Raw genomic sequence first — 24314 nt, 5'->3', positions numbered from 1 at the left:
CAGCCTCATCTCCCATATTCATTGTCAGAGATTCGCTAGAAAAGCTCACCTGAGCTCCAGCGAAGCAACCATAGATTGGTTCCATCCAAGTACATCAAGATACCATAAAAAACCTCTTTCTTACCATCGTCTCGTTCAAGAACTTACAGCTTCAAATTCAGAAATTTCTAACCAACAACCCACCATTTTTTCAACCATCGTCACTTTTAATCAAATCCGAATCAATTCAAACCAAACACTATGAAATCAATTAAAGAAAACCTCAAATTTCAATTGAATTTCAATTTTACCATGGAATCAGATTCTTCTAACAAAATCATCATAAAAAATTAGATTCTGAAATCACATTCCAATTTCAATTGCATTCCAATCATCATTGTCTAATTACCTCTTCAAAACCACAATTTTGGATCATAAAAAATCATCATCCTTAAATCACTTCAAAGTTGGAAAAGAAGGACCAAATATTCTTAGCCAACACAATATTTTCTAATAAGAAAAGAAAAAGAAGAAATTATTTTACCCCGTCTTTATTTGTACAACTATTCTTGCAAAAGCCTTTTGGTACAGATTACAACATGATTTCGGATTGTTTTAATCAACTACATATAATAGTTTTTTGTATCAATACTGAATCTCTCATAAAAAATTAATCAGAATTTTCAAGGTGAGAATTAAGAACAACAAGAAGAAGGCAAAAAGAAAGAAAAAGGGGGAAGAGAGAAGGTTAGGTTTGGGGGGTTTTTATTTATTTATTTATTTTAATATTTAATATTTTTTATTCTTAAAATAAGTGGAAGATGATGTGGCAGATGATGTGGGCCAGGTGTATTACACTCATCGAAAAAGTATTTAAAATATTATTTTTTAGTGGGTTCAAGAGTCCAGATGACAAACATGTAAGTAAAAGTATCCACATTACAAAATAGACGTAATACAAGGGTTCACCGAACTATTTTGCCTTTATAGAATTACAAAACTCTTTCTCTAATAAAGAATAAACCCAATAGGAAACCTAATAGAAAAAAAAAATCTTTTCAAACAAGAAAATTTTTTCCACCAAGAAAGGTAATTCTAATTAGAGCAACAAATCCTAACAGAATGATCGTCAAAGAATTGTGATGGTATGTATTATATTCCTTTATTTCTTATTAAAGGTTTTGGATCCATAACATGACTATGAAAAAATTCTGATAGCAAAAGTCTTTTCTTTAACAGACCTTATGCTATGCGTGCCCAAATTAATTTGTACCTCAATGTTGATATTGTTTATTGAATTAAATATCCAAGAAAAAAAAATTAAACCAGTTCTATATGTCTTAACTTATCTCAGAAATGTTTGTATTTTCTTTTTTTTTTAGTTTCTCATTCGTTGTTCGGTACTCATATTAGAGCCTGACTAATTCGGATTCGCGCCGGGTAGGGCTCATTTAGAGGTAGCGCTCCCTACTAAGGATTTTTCCGTATCCAAAACTCGAACTCAAAACCTTTGGTTAAGGAAGAAGTAACTCCATCCACTACACCACATCTTTTGATTGTGTTTGTGTATTCATTGCTACTAAACATCTCTGGGGATGTTTAAGACTAGGCAAAAATTTATTTGTTTGGAAGAACATAAAAGTATTACAGTACAGAAAAGGAATTAAAAAGAAGATAAATAATTGATGGACTTCCTTTGTTTCCTCTTCTTATTTCATTTCCCTAGCTTCCAACAAACATTTTTCTTTTGTATGGTTTCTTTAATGTGTAAATTGAGGCAAAATGGTTCGATGTATCCCTGTACTATGTCCGTTTTGTAAGTTGGATACTTCTACTTAAATGTTTGTCATCTGGACCCCCGAACCTACTAAAAAGAAACATTTTAAACACATTTTCTGATGTGACATCCTATGTGGCTGGGACCACATAGGAGCGTGCATTTTAGTCTCCAACCGTACGTTAGCCATCAAATAAAGGGGCCCCCAATGGTAAAAAAGGATATTATAAATGCTCTTTCTTCCTCATTTGCTTCCAACACCATTGTTGGAGCAATTTGAGTTTTTTTCCTCACTTCTTCTCCATTTTTCTCTCTAAGTTCTTGTTCTTGAATTTTTTTCCTGCTATGTTTGTAATATTGGAAAGTCAATTTTTTATGTATTTTTTTGCAATACCATGACAGTTCGAATTTGTTATTGTGGACTTTATGTGGAACTTAAGATGTCAAGAACACCAACCAACCCTGGAAGAATATTTTGGGGCTGTCAAAAATATCAAGTTGGTAATAGTTATGGATTCTTTCGATGGGCTGATGAAAATGAATAATATAAATGCAGACATCGAAGGCAACGAAGATAACAGGGACTGGAAAGATATGAAAGGCACGAAAGACATGAAAGATCAAACATTAGTATTGATATCACTGCTATCATTATTGTTGTTATTTGGTTTCTATCTGTTGTATTATTTAAGATGGCTTGATCTATGTAGTTGCTATGTGCAATGAAAATGAAATTCAAATTTAATGACAAACACCATTTTGCCAACATTGAAATCTGTAATATATAATGTCTTAACAAGAGTTGACATCAAAAAGCTTGTCTTAACAACATCTTAAATGAGAAATGCACCAGAAGTCTTAAAAAGCTGTCTTAACAACACTTGGGATCAATACAAGAAGAGAATTATACTAATGTGTTCCTTGAGTGTTTGTTGTGGACTGATTCTTGCTGGCTTGAGTGCTTGATGTGGCTTGAGTGGTTGTATATGATTTTGCCTTTGATCTTTTGTAACTCTGTTCTTGTAGCTGTCTTTGAGTTACTGCAGCTTCACCTTTCCACCTTAGTTCATTTGGTTTGAAACCCAAGTCAATATTAGTTGGAACTGGACTAATAATTATTGGACTATGCAACACTCTATCAGTATTTTCAGACTTTAAAAATAAAAAAATCAGTTATAGATGCACAAATTAATACCAGTTAAATGTAAATTACATTATATGAAACTTACCCTCTCTACCATATTGCCACTTGGTCTAAACAGCACACCGAAACCAACTATTTTTTGCCTTCTTTTGCCTTGGTCTTTTATATGCCAGATTTGCACCACCTCTCAAAGCTATACTGGTCTTCCTTTTTTGGGCACCAACACCACTAGTAGACTGCTGAATTATAGATTGTGTAGCATTATCACCTACTGCTGAAGTGGTAGTGGGCATCACAGCAGCTGCAGGCCTTATATCAGCTATTGAGGTACTTGCAGGCCTTACACCACCAACTGATGCAACATTTGCAGGTCTTCCTGCAGCTCTTGGTGCACTGTGAGCATTTGCAGGCCTTCCTGCACCTCTTGGTGCACTGTGAGAATTTGCAGGCCTTCTGTTGCTTGATTTAGCATTTGCAGCCATCTCTTTAGCTATTGAAGCATTTGTATCTCTCTCAGTAGCAACAACAACTACAGTACTAGTGCTAGCTTGCACACTTAGTTGACTGCCATAACTACTACTGAAATCTTTTTTCTACAAAAAATATGGAAAGGTCAAAAATATATTCAAAAAGAGTAAAATTCATCGATAAGAAAAGATTTAACTTACCAAAGTTGGACATCTTTTCTTGTTGTGTCCAATACACTTGCACACAGAACATATCATTTTTCTTCCCTTTCTTATAGCCTTTTCAAACTTTTTCTTAACAGGTTCATCCTTAGCTTTCTTTCTATTTTTACCTGGCCTTCCTGTCATGGGAGTAATCTCAGATGGCTCAATTAGTGGTCTTGCGCTTCTTGGCCATATATTAATATTTGTCATTGGTTGAATATACTTATATATGCCTTCAGGTATGTTTCCCTTTGATACTAGTGATCAATAAATGACTCCACATTTTATTCCTTGTAATGCATTATAATAATTACATGTGCACAAGGAATTCCCTTTAGTTGCCATAACCTATAACTACATCTCTTCCTCTTCACATTAACAACATGTGTATAAGGTGGATCACCAATCTCAAAGCTTGTATCACCATTAAGCCTCACCTCACACGTGGTTGTATATTCACCATTTTATGCAAGAACTTCTATAGCCATTGGTGATACATCACTGATCCATTTTTCAAAAAAATCTCTCATTTGATTCATTCTTTCCATGACTTTGCATCTTATTTCCTCCAAAATAGTGATAATTTTTTTAAACCTAGCAGCTAAAATTCAACTATTGAATGTCTCACACATGTTGTTCCGAACCATATCACACCTGCTATGTTCTTTAAAAAAGGCACTACACCATGTCTCTTTGTTGTACTTGAGCAAATCTTCCATAATTCCAACAGCTAACTCACTCATTTCATTAAGTTTCTTTTGCAAATACACTTCAAATGGGGCCCTTGCAACCTGCCAGAATTTTTTTCTCCTTTTTTCACCACTCCAAACCTTCTTTCAGTTGGCCCATACATGTCTAGCACACCATCTATGCTCATCATTTGGCAGTAGATTAGTAAGTGCCAAATGAAGACCTTATCAAAACATATAAAACAATAGTTAAACATTAATGACATCACTGCAACAAACTTAAAAATAAATAACTGAAAAATATGAACATATGAGCAATCATACCTTCTGCATATCAAACATTACTATCAAGCCTTCAACCCTATTTTCTTCAAGTTTCAAATCATGTCTGATGCATCTAAGAAACCAAGACCATATGTCCTTGGTTTCTTTATCAACCACAGCCCATGCTACAGGGTACATTTGATTATTTTCATCTTTGGAAATGCAAGACAACGAGATACCTTTACATACACCCTTGAGAAAGGCACCATCTAAACCAATTATTCTTCTGCAGCTCTCTTTCCATCCACTTTTTAAGGCCCCAAGATAAATTTAAATGCCCATAAACACCTCTTTTCTTGGAATTGCATTCTTGGATGTCCTAATAGATACAGTGGTACCAGGATTGGTGGCCCTCAACTTTTCAGCATAGTCGTACAACCTAGCAAACTCTTCAATAAAATCATCAAAATGTTCATTCATAATTCTAATTTTTGCCTTTCTACAGGTTGTTTTACTAACATACAACCCATAGTCCTTTCTTAAAAGTGCTTGAATCTGATGCAATTTTATTGATGAATCACTCATAATCCTATCCTTGTAATGCTCACTAATCCACAAAGGGTTACATATCTTGTTTCTTGTCCTTTTAGAACACTTGTGTACAGGAAAGTAAGTTTTCACACTAAAATTTTCTGTGTTATCAACACTTCCAAGAATAACCCAAGGACAACCCTTATGCTTATACTTTGCCCTTACCCTTTCCTTCTCATTAGGTTTCAACTTAAGGTTCACACCTTTTTGAATAGAGTAACTCTACAGTGCCTCTCTAAACTCAACAACACTAAAAAAAAACATATATAACTGAAAACGTGCCTTCTTTGTAGTTTTATCAAAGTAGATCTTGCTAGATAAAGTTCTAGGTAGTGGATCTACTAATTCATCATGATCAACATGACCTCCTTCCTTTTCATCACTAATGTCACTACCCGGATCTGAACCATCAAAATAAGGGTCATCCCCACCCAGTTTACCTTCATATCTAACCCCCTTGTTTTTACAAACATTCTAAAAACAAACATCTATACCTATTGGTCCATATGGTATCTCATCTAGATTCACCCTATCAACCTTTTCTTTTGCTTGTTTTTCAATGTTAGACTTCCTAGCTTGAAGCAACTCTTTATCAAAATCACTCAACTCTTCAATGTTTTCATCAACATCATAAAGTGAATCACCATCAGAATCAGTGATATTAAAATCTAATTCAAAATCAGATGTTTGAAGATAGTATGTGGAGAAATCATTAACTTGACCTTCACCTAAGTCTTCACAAGAAACCTTAGTTTTTTCTTTGTCTGCCCTAGGAGGCTGATTTTCATTTATATATTCATCTTCATTTATATCCAATGGATGAGATGAAGACACATCAACCCTATCAATTTCAAAAGGGGTTGTCATATCACCATGACTAACTAGTAATAATGGTGGAGTGGCTGCCACATCATCATTAACAACTATAGGTTCACTAATTTGGAGAACAACACATACATCAACCAAATCTCCATGTTTTAAACTAATGATAAGTCTTAAAACATCAACATCATTTTCTAACTTATAATAATAGCCCTTTTTGTTTACTCTATATCGAAAGGTTGCAATTTTTTCCACATCAAAATCTGCTGCTAAGTTATGAAACAACATAACATGAAGCTCATCAACATCTATTCTAATTTTATCAGGAATACAAACTCTGTTTGCATACCTTAGATCAGGGTCTGACAAAAAGACACCCTCATAGGTGAATTGAAGTGTTACAATTATGTCCATTTATTTAGAAAATCTGTACAGTGACAAGATAACATATACATTAGTCAATTATCCACAAAGCCCTAGTTTTTAAAGAAAAAATAAAGGAATAAGAAAATTAATTCTAATTTTATATAAAAAAAAAATCCTAAAATGTAATCGAAATAATAAAACATGCCATTGAAGGCACAAAACTGCTATGTACACGTTTAATAGGAGCATTAAACAACAACAAAATCAAAAGTCCCAAAATTTTCGAACCCAATTCTGAATTTACCAAAAAAATCCTAAAATGTAATCGAAATAACAAAACATGTCATTGAAGGCACAAAATTGCAATATATATGTATAATAAGAGCATTAGACAACAAATAAATCAAAAGCCCAAAAATTTTCAGACCCAATTATCATTTTACAAAAAAATCCTAAATTCTAATCAAAATCTCGATATATGCCATTGAAGGCATATCACCACTACAAATAGTACCTACAACAACACTACATACGAAACAGAGCAAAACCACTCAAAAAATTGAAGAAAAAAGTTCATAATCGAGAAAACCCTAAAATCACTAAAATAGACTCCATTAAATCGACAAGAAGTTTCAAAATAAACTATCAAATACTACAACTACACCAAAATATTAAATACTTACACGAATTTCAACAACCATCAACAAGAATCGGCCAAAATTAACATAAAATGGGGTAATTTCTAATTTCAGAGGAGAGAGATGAAGGGCGAAGAAAAAGGTCTCAAATGACCTAAAATTTCGGTCAAAATTTACTATTTATACTCTAGACACGTCATTTCATACGTGAAAATTATTTTATAACTATTTAATGACGGGTTTGCGATTGTGCAATACGTACAATTGAGTAGACCGATAAAGGGTTTAAAATATTATTTTTTAGTGGGTACGGGGGTCCAGATGACAAACATGTAAGTAGATGTGTCCAATTTACAAAACAGACATATTACAAGGGTCCATCGAAACATTTTGACGTAAATTGAAAACAAATGCAGAGTGAGTGTGTATTTGTTTTGTCCTTTCTCCTGGAAGCATGTGCATACATGTTCTCATATTATTGATATAGATTTAGTGATAATTTATAGTATTTCTTTCAAAGTATTCGAGAAAGAACAAATGTATCTATTTTAAATGCGTTCGGTACTAAAGTTACTTTTCTATTTTTTGTTTAAAAAAGATTAATTTTTTTATATCATTTATTTTTGAATTAAAAAAGCATAAATAAGGTAAAAAGTTAAAAAATGGATATTCATTATGACATTATCAATAAGATAAAAATTTAAAATTACAAATATAGATAGAGTCTCAAGTTTAAATTTCACAAAAGAAAAAATTACATTAGGTGATCTTTTTTACTTGTTCCAGTGGACATAGTAGGAAAATAACAAATATCACGTGAATTTAAATAAAGTATTCGAAAGTTAATTCAAACATTAGGATTATAAATTAAAGAGTAAAAAAACAACTACCTCTTAATATTTGGCGATATCTTTTTGCAGTACGGACATTATGTCATATGATAATGGTATCTATACAGGTCACTGGCAATCAAACATTCACCCACAATTTTCAATTTTCTAATAAAAGAAACAATTCAATCACATCTTCAAAAGTCAAATGTATCAATTTACCATTAAAAAAAATCTCAACTGAAATTAACATTTTTTATTACTCCTTTGTTGCAAAAATAACAAACTACTTTTATTTTTAATTTGATTAAAAAAGGATGTTTTTTTTTCAACATTTCCATTTCAAATTTACATCTGACATATTTGAAATCATTATTTGATATAATTTAATATAAGATAGAAGATTTAAAACTATTTATTATTTTTAAATTTTTTATATTAAGTCAAAATATGTTTTTTTTTTTTAATGAAAGAAATATATATATATTTAAAAAAAAGGAGAAGAAAGAAACAAAGAGAAGCAGAGAAGCAAAGCCATATTTGTTGCTTACCCCTTCTGTTGTCATCCCTCTTTCCCTTTCCCTCTGCCAACGAATCTCTCTCACAATCATTAAATTCAAAAATAAAATACTTAAGGAGAATCTCACAACTGTCATTGCATTAACCCCAGCTCAACCCTCATATTTATACATTTTACATATGCCTCAGATCTGTTTTCCACATTTCCAATCATTATTTCTATTCAACATTTGATTATTATGCTTTCTTGGGGATAAAGATTTGATTTTTATGCCTTTTTGGAGCAAAAGCTTTGATCTTTTTTTCAAGAACTTAGATGGGTTTTCATTTTCTTGGGTTTTTGTTTCAGGGTGTATGTAATGTGTAGATCTTGAGCTGGAAATTTCATAATTGTGAGCATTGGTATTGAGGGAAAAGGGGAAGGGGGAAGGGGGAAGGGTGGGGTGTGTATATTTGAAAAAAAGGGGTAAAGAAGAATGGTGTTCTGGGAGGGTTATGTGAGTGATGAAGTGATGGGGACATTTGCACCAATAGTGGTGTATTGGTTGTATGCTGGGCTTTATCAGCTATTGCCTCCTATGGATAAATATCGTCTTCATACAAGAAAGGAGGAAGATGATAAGAATTTAGTTCCACTTTCTTCTGTTGTTAAAGGGGTTCTTCTTCAGCAGTTTTTTCAGGCTACTGTTGCACATTTGCTTTTCTTGGTAAATTCCTCACCTGTTTTTGGTTCTCTGTCTGTCTGTTTGTCTTGGGTAGAATTCTTTTCATTAATTAGGCAGCTGTGTGACTCGTAAAATTGCTGTCATGTGACGAGGAGGTCAGGTCAGGTGTTCGAGCCGTGGAAACAGACTCTTGCTGAAATGCAAGGTAAGGTTGTGTACAACTAAGTTGCATGGACTCTTCACTTTCGATGCTGCACCTGTGTTGGATTCTCCAAAAATACACTAGCTTTGGCGAATCCGACAGTCACCCGTTGACATTTTTGAAGAGTCCAAGCAACATAGGTGTACAATAGACCCTTGTGGTCCGACTCTTCCATGGAACCCCGTGCATAGTGGGAGCTTAGAGCCATTCACGGGATTGGGTTCAAGCTGTTGTAACAACCTTTTGTAAAAATGCTGCGTAAGGCTGTGTACGATAGACCCTTGTGGTTCAGCTCTTCCCTGAACCCCATGCATAGCCAGAGCTTAGTGCCAGTCACAGGTTAAAATTGTGGAAACAACATTTTTGCAGAAATGCAGGTAAGGCTGTGTACGATAGAGCCCTGTGGTCCAGCCCTTACCTGGACCCGTGGATAGCAGGAGCTTAGTACCTGGCTACCTTTTTTTTTTTTTTAGGTTGCTGTCTGACTGGGTGGTAAGGCCTGTAGGAATGGATAGGTAGATTTGCTCCTTTAGTGACATGTAGGTGACACGTATGAGGCAACGCTACAAAACTTTGATGGAAATGCAAAGAGAAGGATGTGTACGACATATGCCCTCCTCCTACAAGCACTAATTTAGAGCAGTTTATGCATTGGCTAAACCCGTTATAACAAATTGTTCAGATTATATTGCTGTCGGACTTCCAATTATAATCAACTTGTTGTTTGCATTTAGCCATTTACCTACTTGAGAGGATAACTAACTATTGCATGACTTCTCATGTGATGTGCTCTAATTAGTGCAGTGGTTATTTCTTTTAGATTTGAGATTCTTCTATTTAATGTGCCAATCAGCACCTAGGCCTTATGTTATGCAGTGGTTATTTTTTTCCACAACACTGACCAGCGGTAGATGCTGCCCCCCCTCCTTCCTCCTATATAACAGCCATAGAATGTTCAAATGTTTATTTTCTCGCTAAATTTGGTATGTTCTTTCAAAGAATATCATTCTTCATGAAATTGATAGGAAGTATAGTAAAAAACATCTGAAGCATGGTAACCATTATGTCATATCCTCATGTGAGAACGAAGCATTAAAGATGATGAAAGTGTTTTCTTAACAAGTTAATGAATGCAGAAACGGTGACTTTCAATTTTTCCATTGGAAGCATTGTTAAGTTTTGTAAATATGGTTCAATAGTGGCCGCCGACAAATGTGCTCCCCCACCCTCATTACGCATAATAGTATAGTCTTTGATTGTTCAAGGATTGACTATGTTGCCATATTTGATTTTGCCCTTTAAAGAACATTTTCCCAAAGCGGCGAAGAACAAATAGAATTTGCTACAAAAGCCGGCTAACGGGGGTATTCCTGCGTATGAGAACATAGTAATGGGGAAGGTAATAGCGAAAATAGGATTCGTTTTGGCTAGGGCAGAAAGAAGTCTACAATAAAGCATCTAATGCATGGAAAAAATAAACATCGCGTTATATTCCATCAAGTGAATGAAGTAATTTCTTTAACAAGTTAATGAACAAAGGGTTGGAAAAGTTTCAATCTTTTATATGTTGCAACAAGCACAAGAAACAACAAGAACGACATACCCAGTGTAATCCCACTAGTGGGCTTCTGGGAACAAGCATAAGAAGTTAGATAAGAAAATGTTATATTAGATTGTATGCATTTTGTAGACGACGTTAAATCAATTTATTTATTTGACCCAATCTATAAGCTCGAGGAAGTGAAATGAAGAGCTAAGTAGCTTTTCTAGTGTTACTGAATAGCACATCTCATATATGTGCCCCATTTTCACGTCAAGTACCAATTTAGGGACATGTTAGAGTTGGAAGGATTTGAAGAGCTTCAAGGATATAAGACTCCAAATGGTGACTACTCATCTCGCATCACATATTGGAATTTTAAAGGAAAACTATCTGAAGGATCAGTTGCTTCCATAATGGTCAAAGTAGGAGTTATGGCTTGACTTACTAGCATTCTGTTGTATCTTCCAAATCAGGGTGTTGTAATATGTGTCGCCAGTCAGTATTGAAATGCCAGATTTACTTTTGCAAACTGGACCTTGCGTGTTCCTTTCTTTTTTTTCTCTAAAAAGAATTACATTGTTTCATTTATTGAACTATAAACTTGAAGAATAATTGTGGAGTTACTAGGGAAATGTTGTAGTTGACTGTATGGATATTCTCAGCAGTCTTTTGTAACTTTTGATTTTGGTACCTTCTTGGTACATAGTCAATCAACCCTTACCTTATCAAGACAACGAAAAGAGCTTCTAGAATAAACAAGCAGAAGTTGTAATTTCAAGAGGCTTTAGGGACACTATTTCCTATCTTGTAGAAAGTTCAAGTCTTGCTAGATTTTAGTCACCATTGAGCTGATAACAACAACAACAACAACAAACCCAGTGTATTCCCACCTAGTGGGGTCTGGGGGGGTAAGATGTACGCATAAGATGTACGCAGTCCATACCTCTACCTCTAAAGAAGTAGAAAGGTTGTTTCCGATAGACCCCCGGCTCAAGTCACGAGATACCACACAAACTCATAGTAAAGCACAGAACTAGATTACATAACATAAATACGGCACCCATAAGTATTAGAAAACAGAGGAAAGCACACAGATTCGTAATAAAACATGGAACACGGAATCATAACAAGAATAAAACCCCCGCCAAGTAATTCCCTACACTAGCGACCCAAACCGGCCCTAGTCTTCTGCCCTAATTCGCGTCCTCCAGACCTTCCTATCTAGGGTCATGTCCTCGGTGAGCTGTAACTGCTCCATGTCCCGCCTAATCACCTCACCCCAGTACTTCTTCGGCCTACCCCTACCCCGCCTAAAACCATCCAACGCTAGCCTCTCACACTTACGAACCGGGGCATCCATGCCCCTCCTCTTCATGTGTCCGAACCATCTCAATCGGTGCCTATATTGTTTCCAGATGACTATTATAACAAGAAATGTTTGTTCAGTGGGCTACTCACCTGGGTTTCCTCGATGTAACCATTGGATAACACCAATCTAGTTTAGCCATATGGACATACTCTTCCATACTCTCTCCCTCTATTAGGCCACAACTTTCATATTGGTCTTATTTTTAATTTTTCGTTTTGAGAATGAACTTTCATATTTGTCCTGTAGAATCTGCGGACCTGTAGTATTGAAGAAAACACATACATCTTGGGAGTTTGTTTGCTCCAGAAAAGTGATATCTTATTTATGGTGAAATTCCTGTTTGCTCTTGTAATTGCGCTGGATAATGAATGATGAACCAGTGACTACTTTTTCCTACAGACATCTTTCAATATGAACTCTAGTCTATACAAACAGATTCTGTTCACAGGTCATATAAATGCTAAGCGACATAGATCCATAAATGAGTCAAAAGAAGAATGAACTTTAGAGTCTCCCTGATGGGTTGATCAACTAACTAAAATTCCTTTTGCACCCGAGTGTCTGGCTTAGCGATAAATGAAGTGGGTGAAAAGCATGGGAGACCAGGGTTCAAATCCTTACAAAGTAAAAAAATACTAGGTGGTTTCTTTTCATTTGTCTAAGCTTTGTTGGGACAATTACTCGGTGACTTTGTTGTTAGAGTCAGTAGGTACCTGGTGAAATAGTCAAGTGGTGCAAGCTGGCTCGAGCACCACGATTATCATTTAGAAAAACAAGTTCTAGTTAAATTTCTTTTCTCCCCCTTCCAAAGATGGCTAAATTGCACATTAATGGGGCTGTCTTTAATATTGTTATCAAGGTTTTTGCACGGGGGTTCCATTAGCTGATAGGGCCACAGGATAAAATAATATTTTTCCTTCTCTGAAGTTTTGTAGCTATCAAAACTCTGCGTCGATGACCTATCAATAAAAATAAATTATTGACCTAAATTGTTCATGGTTAAGACACATGAAATGATCTGTGTCCTCCAATATAGGGTGTTGGCTGTAAATGCAACATGAAGCTTTTTCTAGTGCAGTTGAATTTGCTTTGACATTCAGATAGTTTCAAGGATGTCATCTATATGACTTGACATCTCTATGATCAATTATCATTGGACAGCTCGAGGGGCAATTGTGTAGCAAATGGTTAATGATCTAGCAGGAACTTATAAACAGAGTTATTCTTGAAATTCATACTTATGTGTTGGACTTTCTGCAAATGCTTATTTTTCTCATTGACTGTCAGCAAAATAAGTTCTTGTCTCATGATCTGATAATGTGAGTTTACTGAAGTTGTATTCTTTTCCCTCCTTTTTTACTTTTTCATTCTTTTTGTTTATTTATTGGGTAGTAAGAACTCAAATCAAATTCCACCTGGTGACTTCTAGACTTGGAGGTTACGTCCCAAATTATTGAGGCTATTGGACTGTTTGTGATTATCACATGTTTTACCATGTTTAGATTGACCTCAGGTCATGAGTTACCTCATTCATCTTATCCTTGTCTTTCAGCGTTGATTTTCAGTGCCATAATGATTAAGTGTCCAAACAACCACAATTCCACCTTTGCTCCATATTCATCAGCTAAAACATCACACAGACAATTCCTACCGCTTGTCTATCACCAAACGCGTTATGAATTTCTGAGCCAAATGACCAATTTGTAAAACTTAATTGATATAACATGAGAACATCAAAACCAACATCCTGTCTTTAATAGACATGTTTGCCTAAATCCATTACCTGGCGGAAAAAGTGACCGTATGGTTTCTCCAACAATACGACTCAGTCTAGTGTAGGAACTTTTATAGATGCTTTAGCACCACTGCAGTTGGCTCAATCGGAATTGCGAGCAAGCAACAAATGTTGGAAACTAAAGTCATTTACTGTAAAGGGTAATTTCAGGTAGGAAATCACTAGGCAAAACTGTTTATTAATCACTATTCATCTTGTCAAGTTTCCCTAGTGCAACTGGCATTGATCAACAGGGACTATTCAGAAAGGAGTAGGTAGAGTAGACAGTGTGGCTTTGTATAGTTTGATAGGTTACAGACTGGGCATTAATAGATGGGGAAGATAGGGGTGGTAGGAACAACAGGAAATTGGGAGAAAAGCGTAGATAGAAAATTGGTTGGGCAAAGGAGGAGTTAAGGGGACTTGGGTTGTGGGTTGAGGTCAGAATGTAAAACTACGAAATGGTAGAAGTGGACTGTGGATGAATTGGATGTTTAACAAAGTATTTTTCTTTCCTCTGTTTTTTCTTGTACTTAAATGTTCTGGTTGATTTTATTAAAAGTAATGGTTCCCAGTGCACTTTGGAAACAACCTTTGGCATAAATGCAAGGTAAGGCTACGTACAATATACTCTTGTGGTGGGGCCCTTCCCCGGACTCTGGGCATAGCGGGAGCTTTAATGCACTGAGCTGTCCTTTTTTTTAAAGTTTCTTCTTATTGAGGCATATGTTAAGAAAATATGAAAATGAAGGCAAGCTGGTAAAGTTAGTGAATTAATAAACAGAGTCTCTCTCTGTCATATATTGTGGCTACTCATGTAAACCTTCAAAACATTGCTTTTAGTTAGAGCTGTCAATATGGGCCAGGCCCGTTTGGCTGGCCCGACCCAGTCTGTAATTTGATAGGGCTGGGCTACGATTTTTATAGCCCGTTTAAGAACATGGCTTTTTATCCCGACCTGAACAAGTCCGTTGGCCAGTGGGGCTTGAGCATATGGGCTGGGCCAGCCCGTGGGCCAAATAAAAAATGATTAAAAATAAAATACAGTACTAAGAATAAAAAAAAGGTGTCCAAACTCAAAGTTTATTTGAACCATCAAAGATATTTAAATATTAGTTATGTTTATAAAATATATAAATAATTAAAATACAAAATACAAAATTTTTTAAGAAATCAAATATGTTTGATGAAGATGGTGTGGCGATGTTGATAAGTTCCATGAGAGTTTTCTTAAGAGTTCATTTTCACTTTTAATGGACTAAATATTGACATTTCTTTATGTTTTATTGTGATAAAATTAAAACAAAATTAGGTTAATTTTCTATTTAACTAGTTATATTATTACTCATTAATTGTTTCGTTTGTTTTTCAATATCTCTATTTGATTTGAATTTGGTGTCAAAAGTTATTCAATTTCTCAGATTATTAGGAGTTTTTTTGTAGATTTGAGACTTGATTAACACGTAGTAACTTCATGTAATATTATATTGTAAATATTTATGTAATTAAAATTTTAAAATTTAAATTTAAATTATAAAAATAATATATTTTAAAAAGTGGGCTGACCCGTGGAGGCCCGCAGCCCACAGTTTGATGGGTCGGGTTTGCTATTTTTTGGCCTGTCATGTTGATTAGCTAGCCCGGCCTGGCCCGTCAAACTCCATAGTCCGTGTGGGCTATCCCGGATGGGTTGGGCTGGTCCATATTGACAGTTCTACTTTTAGTTCCCCCAAGGACTAACTTGATGGTGGATGGGACCGTAACATTTGATGTGATGCAGAAATATGTGCTTTTTAATTCCAGAGTGGCATTGTTGGAAAAAATTAGTTCTGTAAGTCGGCTTACATGTGCCTGCTGAACTGTAAAGAGTCCGACCAACACAGATTTTGGGATTACTATGGAATGACCAGGAATCAAACAATCTAGGAGCACTTTCAGTTGCATATATTTGCTAACTATATAGACATCTTTTGCGAGGCAGATGTCTAGTTAGCCTAGAATTGACCCCTGTAAATAATTTAGAACTCCTTGGATTTTGTTAGCTCTATAGTTTAGAAAGAAGCTACAAATCCTTTCTTGTTGGAGCTTAACTGACCTATCCTTGTAATGTTTGCATCTTCTTGATGCCTTTAAATGAATCTACTTAATCAAAATAAAATTATATGTATTTTCTAACCTTGAGTTTTTCTTTTAAAAACAGTGGGGTGGGTTGGACTGGGGGGTACCGTATTTTTGGGCAGCCATAATATTGTTGTGTTTGTACCATTCCCAAAAAAGGAAAAAAGTTCTCCCTTGTCAAAAAAGGGAAAAAGTTCTTGTGATTCAAATCACGTAGTGGTTGTCACAACTTCTTATCAGTCGGACTCTAGTTACTCTGTCATAATTGTATGACACTTCTTACTGATTGTTAGAGCTGTAATTTGTTTGCAATTTCTTTTTATCTTATCCCTCTAGCAGACAAAAGATTATTGCGGGGTAAAATTTCTTTTGTTGTTGAAAATGACCCTCTCGTCTTAAGAACAAGGCTGTTTAGTGCTTTCTTTTCGAGGGTGTATAATGTTGATTGCTGCTTGTAGCTTTACTCTTTGAGGCTAGTCCCATTCTGCATTAACTTAGAAGGGTGAAGCTGCTAGCGAGCATGAAATAATGTTGCACGGGTTCGTAGAGTGCTAATTGAAAGAAAATCATGAGGTTGTGTAATAAGTTCTCAGAAGTTCAGTTTTTCTCCAAATAAAGTTTTTTGCACTGAAAAGCTATTCAATGGAAGAGGAAGTATCAGTTTACTGTACCAGCTACATATGTCTGTAGTAGAGTAGCTAGCGGTTATTAGAATTCGGAGTAGAGATTCTTCTAGTCTGCAAAACCAGTATGATAGTTACGGAATATATTGCTTCGGACTCTTCAATAATTGCTTTAAGGTGCTTGTTGGATCCTCCAAAACTGGTGTATTTTTGGAGGATCCGACATGGGTGCGTCAACATTTTTGGGGAGTTAGAGCAACATAGGTTACGTAATCTTATTGTTTTGAAAAGGTGGAGAATGAAGATTGTTGATCCTCTTCCTCTATGGCATTGATTAGCTTTTGCGATTCTAAACAATAACTGACTCAAGTTTCTGGTTTTCTATTGCAGATTACTTGTAAGGTAACAACTACATCAGAAAATGTAGTCCAGCCTTCAATTCCTGTTCAGATTGTGCAGATCATTATTGCAATGCTGGTCATGGACACATGGCAGTACTTTGTGCATCGCTACATGCATCAGAACAAGTTTTTATACCGCCATATTCACTCCCAGCATCATCGGTTGGTTGTGCCTTACGCGATTGGTGCCCTTTATAATCACCCACTTGAAGGTCTCCTCTTGGATACCTTTGGTGGTGCGCTTTCATTTCTTGTTTCCGGAATGACTGCACGTACTGGTGTAATCTTTTTCTGCTTTGCTGTGGTCAAAACGGTTGATGATCATTGTGGACTTTGGCTGCCTGGTAATATCTTCCATTTATTTTTCCAAAATAACACTGCTTACCATGACATTCATCATCAGCTCCAAGGCACAAAGTTCAACTATTCTCAGCCATTCTTTCCCATTTGGGACAAACTTCTTGGAACATACATGCCATACAGACTTGTAAAAAGGCCTGAGGGTGGTTTCGAGGCACGGCTGATGAAAGATTAGTTGATTTTGATCATTAGTCTCGTTATGAAGTCGACACGTCTTTTGTAGGGATAGCTACCAAGTTGAGGTTGTTCACTCTAGCTGCTGCCTTGGAAGGTCTAACATTCATCAAGACTTGAAAATGTGCTGCAGAAATTAGAAATGTTCATTCTTTTCTTTTCAGTTGACCCTGTTTATTCGTAATTTTTATCTAACCTCTTGATGATTTGTAAGCCTATTTTTTTTGACCTCTTACTTTGTGCAGTATTATTTGTTCAACTATTGCAACTTGCTTATACTTTTAGCAGGTTGATTTTGTGTTGCCATTTGGGAGTTGTGAGTCACCAGAAATCAAGATCATGTAATTAAAATTGTTAAACCTATGTAGTGTAAAATTTCATGGTCATTGGAGTTATTTCAATCATCCTTGTGCTAAAGAATTATGAACATTTATCATTAGTTCTTCATTGACGTTCTCTCATCTGTTCGACTACGCGTGGAATTTGCTGCTTTCCCACAACATTCCATTTGCTTAAGCAAAAAGAGAACAAGGTAATGCTACTTGTTTATTGACTAATGCATACATGTATAGCCAAAAGTACATTGAATCAACTACAAAACAAATGTCAAAGTTAATTTTCTCTAAAGCTCCCCTTTTCACAGATTCCTCATCACAAATATCTGCAAGAGGAAGAAGCTCCTCGCTCCAGATTTTTGAAAATGAATCATATCTCTCACATGATGAGTTTGCTTGGTTGGTCACTGTAGGTCACAACTTCTATGGTCTCTGAGCTAAAATGGCAAGTAATGCTGCATATGATACACGTCCATACGCCAACTCTCAAATTCGGGGAGCTCTGTGCCACGTCAAGTGAATGTGCATACACAGAATTTAGATCAACCTCACCAGTATTCTTTACAAGAACAAGCCCCACCTTTGAATCTGTGGAATCGGGTCCTGTCCCTAACAATAATCTCCCGCTCGTATATCTTTGATATGAGCTTAATCACAACATGACAATCCCCACATATTCTAAGATTCTTATTCACACTTATACAAGTTCTATCAGGTGTACTAATCAAACCAAAAGCCACTGCCAGCTTCTCACTATGGTAACACAGTGCATTCTCCTTCTCCTCTGGTCCAATATCATGAAACACATTATTAGTTTCTGGCACATACCCGTATTCCCTAATCCTTAACAAGATCTCATCAAGCTTCCAATATATCTCCTTCCACCTTGGATGGTTCTGATCACCATTCATAAACTTGTATATTGTTCCACCAACCTCAATATAGCTACAACCGGGTACCTTCTTTACATCCTGACCTTTCATGGCTTCCCTTACTCTTCTCACATCATGCCACCTCCCTTGTGCTGCATAAACATTGGATAGCAATACGAAATCCCCACAATGATTTGATCCCATTTCAACGAGCTTCTTGGACACTATCTCTGCCATTTCAACATTACTATAAGTCTTGGAAGCCCCTAGGAGAGTTTGCCATAAAACTACATCAGGAACTGTAGGCATTGACTGAACAATTTTAAAGGCTTCATCCAACCGCCCAGCTCTTCCCAACAAGTCGACCATACTACCATAATGCTTTACGTTCTTACTCACTCCACATCGATCCATGTCATCAAACAACTTCATTCCTTCCTCCACCATTCCTGCATGATTACAAGCACAAATTGCAGCTAAGTAACTGACACTATCTGGCTCAATCCCAGCTTGACCCATTCTTTCAAAAAGCTCAAGTGCTTCCTCTCCATCACCATACAACGCGAATCCCATAATCATGGTATTCCACGTGACGCGAGTCCTCAAGCATTTCATCTCATTAAACACATCATAAGCTCTTCCAGCAAGACCACATTTTGCATACATATCAATAACCGCATTACAAACAATCACACTCCGATCAAGATTCTTACTCTTGATATACTCATGAACAATCCCCGCTTCTCTATTCGCCCCCAACTGCGAACAGGCAGATAGAACACCGAGCACAGTAACCTCATTCGGCTCCATATTACCCCCTCTCAACTTCTTAAATAACAACAAAGCGTCATTGGGTCGATTCCCTTGAGCTAAACCCGCAATCAGTGCATTCCAACTCGCAATATCTCTCACACACATTTCATCAAACACTTGGTACGCACACCCCAAATCACCACATTTCGAGTACGCATCAATCAACGTCGTCCGCAACAACACATCCGCATCAAACCCGAATCTTATCACATGAGCATGAACCTGTAGCGTCTCGTGACGGGCCAATGCACGGGCACAAGCTTTGAGTGTGAACGAGCACGTGAGCGCGTCGGGCTTACAAGGGGCCCGAGACATGGAGACGTAAAAAGTGAGTGCATTAATGGGGTTGTTGCTTTGGGCAATGCCGCGGAGAATGCCGTTCCATTCGTTCGTATATGGAGAACTGATGTTGCGGAAGATATGGACGGCGTAATGGAAATCTCCGGCGGAAGAGACGGCGCAGAAATCTAGGAATTTGGCGCGGTGAGTGTAGAACTGGAAGCTGCCGGTGGTAATGAGATGAGCTTGGAGTTGTTTGAGTTGGGAGAAACAAGTGCATTTTGAGAGTAATGAATCAACATAGGCCATGTTACACTAACGTTGCTTAGGAGCACTTTTAAATGTAAGAGTTAAAGGTTCGTGTGTACAAAATATTTTATATTATTAAGTAAACACTTAAGTCATCGTGAGACACCTAATGTTCTCCCGAAAATTGTACGCCTCTAACTCATTCGAATTTGATCCAATCAAGACTTTTTTATCTATGTGGCACTCCGCGTATTGTCTACTCAATAGAAGCGCGTAGCACGTGAGGCACTTTTTTTTGAATAAATAACGAATGAAAATGTGCCAAGTGGCACTGAGGGCCAATTTTTTTTTTTAATAAAAGCAAACTTTTTTAAAAAAGGTTCCCCCACCCGATCCGATACCCCCACCCCCTCTTCATCTTTTTTCCCATTCTTCTTCCTTTTTTTTTTTTAAACTTAATTTACCTTCCATTTTTTCTACTTTTCCTTCTTTTTTATTCTTAGTTTTGAATTTATCTTTGAATTCAATTTAAATTTTTTTATTCTTAGTTCGATCTTATTCTTAATTCTTTTCCGCCATTAGTTTGCCGAAAAAAATGAAATTTTGTCGGATAGTTTGCCATAAAAAATGAAACTTTGCCAATTTACCTCCCATTTTTTCTACTTTTTTGTTCTTAGTTTTGAATTTATCTTTGAATTCGATTTGAATTTTTTTATTCTTAATTAGATCTTATTCTTAATTCTTTTCCGCCATTAGTTTGTCGAAAAAAATGGAGCTTTGCTGGAAAACTAAAACTTTATCAGAAAAAATGAAACTTTGCCGGAAAAATGTAAATTCATTTTTTTCCACAAATCAACAAAAATGTAAATTTAATTCAATTTACAAAATTGTAAATTTAATTCAACAAAATTGTAAAGAAGAGGAAGGTGGGGGGGGGGGGGGGGGGGTAGGGGTTTATTTAAAAAAAATTATAATTTAATTAGTTATGAAATATTTTTAATTAATTTTGAATTCAATGCCAAGTGTCACTGTTTAATTCGTCGTTTTTGCCATGTCACGCGAGTGTAACACACTCTCTATGTACTTTTTGCTGATTGTGTAAAAAAGACCTGATTGGATCAAAATTCGGCTAGATTAGGGGCTTGATAGGTACAGGTCATAGTTGAGGGGTCTAAGTGAATTTTCGGGACAACTTTAGGTGCCTGGCGATGACTTAAGCCTTAAGTAAATTTTATATGCTATTGCGGTTATCTAATTTTTTTATATAAAAATTGAAAGAAAATTCTTTAGGTAATCTGTAGTTTATGTAGTCATTTAATAATAAAGATAATATTGAAAGTGTTATAAATGTATTATCATATAGTGAATGTTTATTTATGAAAAAGTTAAAAACCTACTTTTGGAACAAAGTTAGTTTTTCCTATAAATAAAAGAATTTTCCTTCATTGTAATAAAACCCCTCAAGAATTCCTCAAGAGAAATAAAGATTTACTCTCTCTTTTCTCTTTATTCTTCTTGTTCTTACTTTATATTTCATAATGCGTTATCAACACGAGACTTTAATCAACTGAGAAACTGGACAATGATTTAAAGTTCATGAAATATCTAAACTTCCGCTGTTTAATTGTTCCAAAGGTAGAATTTTATTTTTTTTTATATTAATTTGTTAGTTGTTAAAATATTAGGGATGATTTTTCCTACCTTGAAAAGTTAAACTCCGCAACAAGTCCATGGAGTACAGATCAAATTATTACCTTAAAGGTTAGTGCTTCTTAAATTATATTATATTATTTATCTTTTCTATTAATTGCAATTATGATGGGTTCATTTGATTGAGGGAAAGACGATGGATTCGTATATCATCGTCCTAAAAATGTAAGACATCGAGTTAAAATCTCAATGCATCATGATGGGTTTTAAGTTCCATCGATTTATATCCTAAGACGTCTTTATATGGATAAGACGTTGAGTTTAAATCTCAATTGTAATGCCCCGAGTCTGTACCCTAAACGCTACACGGTGCTAGCGACCCCGAAGGACCATCAACTAACCCATGACTGGTACCTGCTGTGAGCACAGTATAATAATAATACTATATTAACAACCTGTCTGAAGTAAATACGGAAGTGAGGCTGTAAACGCCATAAGGTTCATAACTGAAAACCAATACTGAATACTGATAACTGAATACTGAAAGACATGTCTGAAATACCCTAGTCTGAAAGCCTCTAACTGTCTGAATTATGAAGTTGATGGGACAAGCCCCCAACTAACTCCGACTACTGAAAACTACACTGAAATACTGAAATAATACTCTGTCCTCAAACTATGAGGACTCACCACTAAGTCTGTTGCTGATAGGCTGGGCTGCTAAGTATGGTCAGGAGCCCGTGCGTCTAAATCTATGATATAAGACATCATAGCGTAAAAGAAAGGTATGCGTCAGTACTTTGAATGTACTGGTATACTAAGTGAGGTAGGTTGATATGCATGGGTTCAAGTGCATGAACAATAACTGACTGAGAAACATGAACATAACTGAATGAGAGAACATGCATAAATACAAAAACTGTAACTGAGATCATGATAACACTGGTTACTAAGTTTTGAATACTGATTAACTAATATCTGAGTTTACTGATACTATAATACTGATAACTGAGTGACTGTTTCTGACAGTCCTGATTGATAACTGGGTGACTGTTTCTGACAATCCTAATTCTGTAGAACTGAACTGAGTTCTATACTAAGTTGGGTGACTGTATCTGACAGTCCTGGTTTTGTAGAACTGAACTGAGTTTTATACTGAGACTGAAACTGAAACTAAAACTGTAGGAGGTAATCATCTAACCGATATGCCCCTCTCTAAATGGACTGGGGTCTAACCTGTAACCCCAGTTGGAAGGGTGTCAGTACCGTGCCACGGGTAAAGACAAGCTGAGAGTTAACCCTCTCTGGCACGAAGTTCTTTCGTCAACCCTTGATGGCAGGAAAACTCGTATGAGATGTATCAACCCTAGTCTGGCAGGAAGATATCTCAACCTACGCTGGCTACGTAGTTCTGTAACGCAGGGATTTGTACTAAGGGTCAAACCCTATGCTGGCAGGAATACCCCCATCCCTGGGTTCGCTCGGTGCTGAATCCTACTCCCAACTAAATAGACATTGAACTAATTTCTAGTCCATACTAGGCTTGACTGAACTGTTACTGATCGTACTGTCTAACTAAACTGAACTGAGTTCACTGAGTTCCGCTAACTGACGGAGTACTACTGAATCTGGTTAACTGACTGAGTTTTGAACTGAATACTGAATTGAGACTGAGACTGATTACTGAGTACTACTGTTCGTAACACTACTGAGACTGTTCTGTAACTACTGTAGCTCTAGGTAAACAACTAAATTTTTAGGTATTGAATACCTCCAGGACTCGATAGCATAAAAAGTAAAGCATAGAGTAAACTTGAAAAGCATAACACTGTGCACTTGTTCATAACTCATCCATAGAGACATTTTATCAAACATTTGTAAGGCATAAGTTTACACATATACTAGCATGTCATGATTTTTCCCCATTTAGTTCACATGAGCACTTTAACAAACACTTGGGGAGCACCAATATGCACATGATACTAAACAACATGTAGGCATCATAACATCAATTCCCAAATTCATAAATTCTATGGCTTCAACATAAATTCACATGATACTACACACATGATAATCAATTCCACATGAAACTTGTAATAAATCATGGATTATAAACCCAATTAATATTATAATCATGAATACACTTAAATCCAATCATGGAAATCATGAAATCAATCTACTTGAAGTTTAAAAAAGTCTCTTGGACTCTAAGGGTGAAAGGAACCCTTGGATGAACACTTCACATACCTGATTACTTGAATTAATGAAGGTTGATGGTGAGTTCTTGAATCTTGAACCTTGAATTAGAAGCCCTAGGGTTTTGTTCCTGAGTAATTTTGAGAATAGTGAATGGATTTTGCCTCTAAAGTGGCTACATCTCATGTTTGAGGGCTAATAGACGTGGAAAACAACCCAAGTACCCCTGAGGATGCGATTTTTTAATGACTGAAAATTAGCCTAGCGATGCGCAGACTGACACATCGCATCAATGGGATCGATGTGATGGACAACGCGCCACATCGATTCACTGAAAATTGCACTGGGAGCTGGGGAAAATATTCATCGTCACGATAGGTGATGCGGCATGTCAAGATTAC

At 36.1% G+C, this 24314-nt stretch overlaps 2 protein-coding genes across 2 annotated transcripts; one reads left to right on the top strand and one right to left on the bottom strand.

Annotated features, from left to right (window-relative positions):
• Positions 1–8265: 8265 nt before the first annotated feature.
• Positions 8266–17923, top strand: LOC107867609 (very-long-chain aldehyde decarbonylase GL1-9). Its single transcript, XM_016713919.2, has 2 exons — positions 8266–8997; positions 16975–17923. Exons 1-2 carry the CDS (start codon positions 8767–8769, stop codon positions 17518–17520), a joined length of 777 nt encoding a protein of 258 aa, XP_016569405.1. The 5' UTR covers positions 8266–8766; the 3' UTR covers positions 17521–17923.
• A 78-nt stretch (positions 17924–18001) lies between these two features.
• On the bottom strand, positions 18002–20173 carry LOC107867607 (pentatricopeptide repeat-containing protein At1g34160). Its single transcript, XM_016713918.2, has one exon. It carries the CDS (start codon positions 20125–20127, stop codon positions 18403–18405), a length of 1725 nt encoding a protein of 574 aa, XP_016569404.1. The 5' UTR covers positions 20128–20173; the 3' UTR covers positions 18002–18402.
• Between the last annotated feature and the right edge of the window lie 4141 nt (positions 20174–24314).

This window comes from Capsicum annuum, chromosome 4 (assembly GCF_002878395.1).
Source record: "Capsicum annuum cultivar UCD-10X-F1 chromosome 4, UCD10Xv1.1, whole genome shotgun sequence".
Lineage (NCBI taxonomy): Eukaryota > Viridiplantae > Streptophyta > Magnoliopsida > Solanales > Solanaceae > Capsicum > Capsicum annuum.
This window is presented reverse-complemented; position numbering and strand designations above follow the sequence as displayed.

Excerpts from the sequence above, each read along its gene's own strand:
- LOC107867609 (XM_016713919.2), top strand. The coding sequence starts at position 8,767 with ATGGTGTTCTGGGAGGGTTATGTGAGTGATGAAGTGATGGGGACATTT. Across the intron at positions 8,998-16,974 it reads TTGCACATTTGCTTTTCTTG|ATTACTTGTAAGGTAACAAC; the intron begins GTAAATTCCTCA and ends TTTCTATTGCAG.
- LOC107867607 (XM_016713918.2), bottom strand. The coding sequence starts at position 20,127 with ATGGCCTATGTTGATTCATTACTCTCAAAATGCACTTGTTTCTCCCAA.